Here is a 1330-nt window from a genome sequence, read left to right on the forward strand (position 1 = left end):
CCCCGTGTGACCGTGTCCCCTGTCCCCGCAGTACCTCAAGAAGCTGCACACGCAGGAGCGCGCTGTCGAGGAGGTCAAGCTGGCCCCGTGTCCCCATGTCCCCGTGTCCCTGTGTCCCCGTGTCCCCGTGTGACCGTGTCCCCTGTCCCCGCAGTACCTCAAGAAGCTGCACACGCAGGAGCGCGCTGTCGAGGAGGTCAAGCTGGCCCCGTGTCCCATGTCCCTGTGTCCCCCTGTCCCCGTGTCCCCGTGTCCCCGTGTCCCTGTGTCCCCGTGTGACCGTGTCCCCTGTCCCCGCAGTACCTCAAGAAGCTGCACACGCAGGAGCGCGCTGTCGAGGAGGTCAAGCTGGCCATCAAGCCCTACTACCAGCGCAAGGACATCACCAAGGACGAGTACAAGGACATCCTGCGCAAGGCCGTGCACAAGGTGCCGGGGGGGTCCCTTTGGGGGGCGGGGGGTCCCCGTGCCCGGGGCCGCGCCCCCATGAGCCCTGTCCCCAGATCTGCCACAGCCGCAGCGGGGAGATCAACCCGGTGAAGGTGGCGCGGCTGGTGGGCGCCTACGTGCAGCGCTACAAGTACTTCCGCAAGCGGGGGCGCCGGCCCCCCCCGCCCCACGAGCCCCCCGCCCCCCCGGAGGCGCCTGCGGGGGGGGCCGCACCCGACAAGGGCCCCCTCCCCCTGCCGCCCCTCTGAGACCCCCCCCCGAACGACAGACTGGGCTGGACTGTGTAAATAACGCGCTGGAGATGGGGGGACCCCCCCGCCCCCCAACTCTGCTCCACCCCGCGGGGTTTTTTTTTATGGGGGGGGGATTGGGGACACCCCCTCCATGCCCCCCCCGTCACTTTTGGTTTTATTTAGCATGGAGGTTTTGCAGCCCCCCCAAAACCCTGTACCGCCCCCCCATAAACTGCTTTTAGCCACGTGGCCGCGTCTTTGCTTTGCTGGGGGTCCTGGACGCCTGGGCCCCTCGGGGACACAGGTGACACTGGCGCCTGGCAGCAGAGTCTTTATTGGGGAGGGTGCCCCCCCAGGCACTTCGGGGGGGGGCCCTCATGTTTGGGAGGGGTCTCCTGTGTCATGGGGGGCTCCCAATTGGGGAGGGGGGGGCGCTGCGAGGAGCGGACCTCCCAGTGCGGCGGGGGGGGGTCCCTAGTGCGGGGGGGGTTGCCCCCCCCATGGGGGCTCCCTGAGGATTCAAGGGGCCCCTAGTGCGATGGGGGGGCCCAGTACTGGGCAGTGGTGCTGAGGGGGTGCCCCCCACCTTGGGGGGTCCCTAGTGCTTTGGGGGGGTCCCACAGGAAAGTTTGGGGGGCACAAGGCCC

At 68.9% G+C, this 1330-nt stretch overlaps 1 protein-coding gene across 1 annotated transcript; it reads left to right on the plus strand.

Annotated features, from left to right (window-relative positions):
- Nucleotides 1-300: 300 nt before the first annotated feature.
- On the plus strand, nucleotides 301-698 carry LOC112945101 (splicing factor, arginine/serine-rich 19-like; the record flags this gene model as incomplete). Its single annotated transcript, XM_026036611.1, has 2 exons — nucleotides 301-429; nucleotides 504-698. Coding segments are annotated over 2 exons (324 nt in total), but the record flags the coding sequence as incomplete, so codon positions are not given.
- Between the last annotated feature and the right edge of the window lie 632 nt (nucleotides 699-1330).

The sequence above is a fragment of the Nothoprocta perdicaria genome, unplaced genomic scaffold, assembly GCF_003342845.1.
Source record: "Nothoprocta perdicaria isolate Ctin4 unplaced genomic scaffold, notPer1 scaffold_1816, whole genome shotgun sequence".
In the NCBI taxonomy this organism is placed as follows: Eukaryota; Metazoa; Chordata; class Aves; order Tinamiformes; family Tinamidae; genus Nothoprocta; species Nothoprocta perdicaria.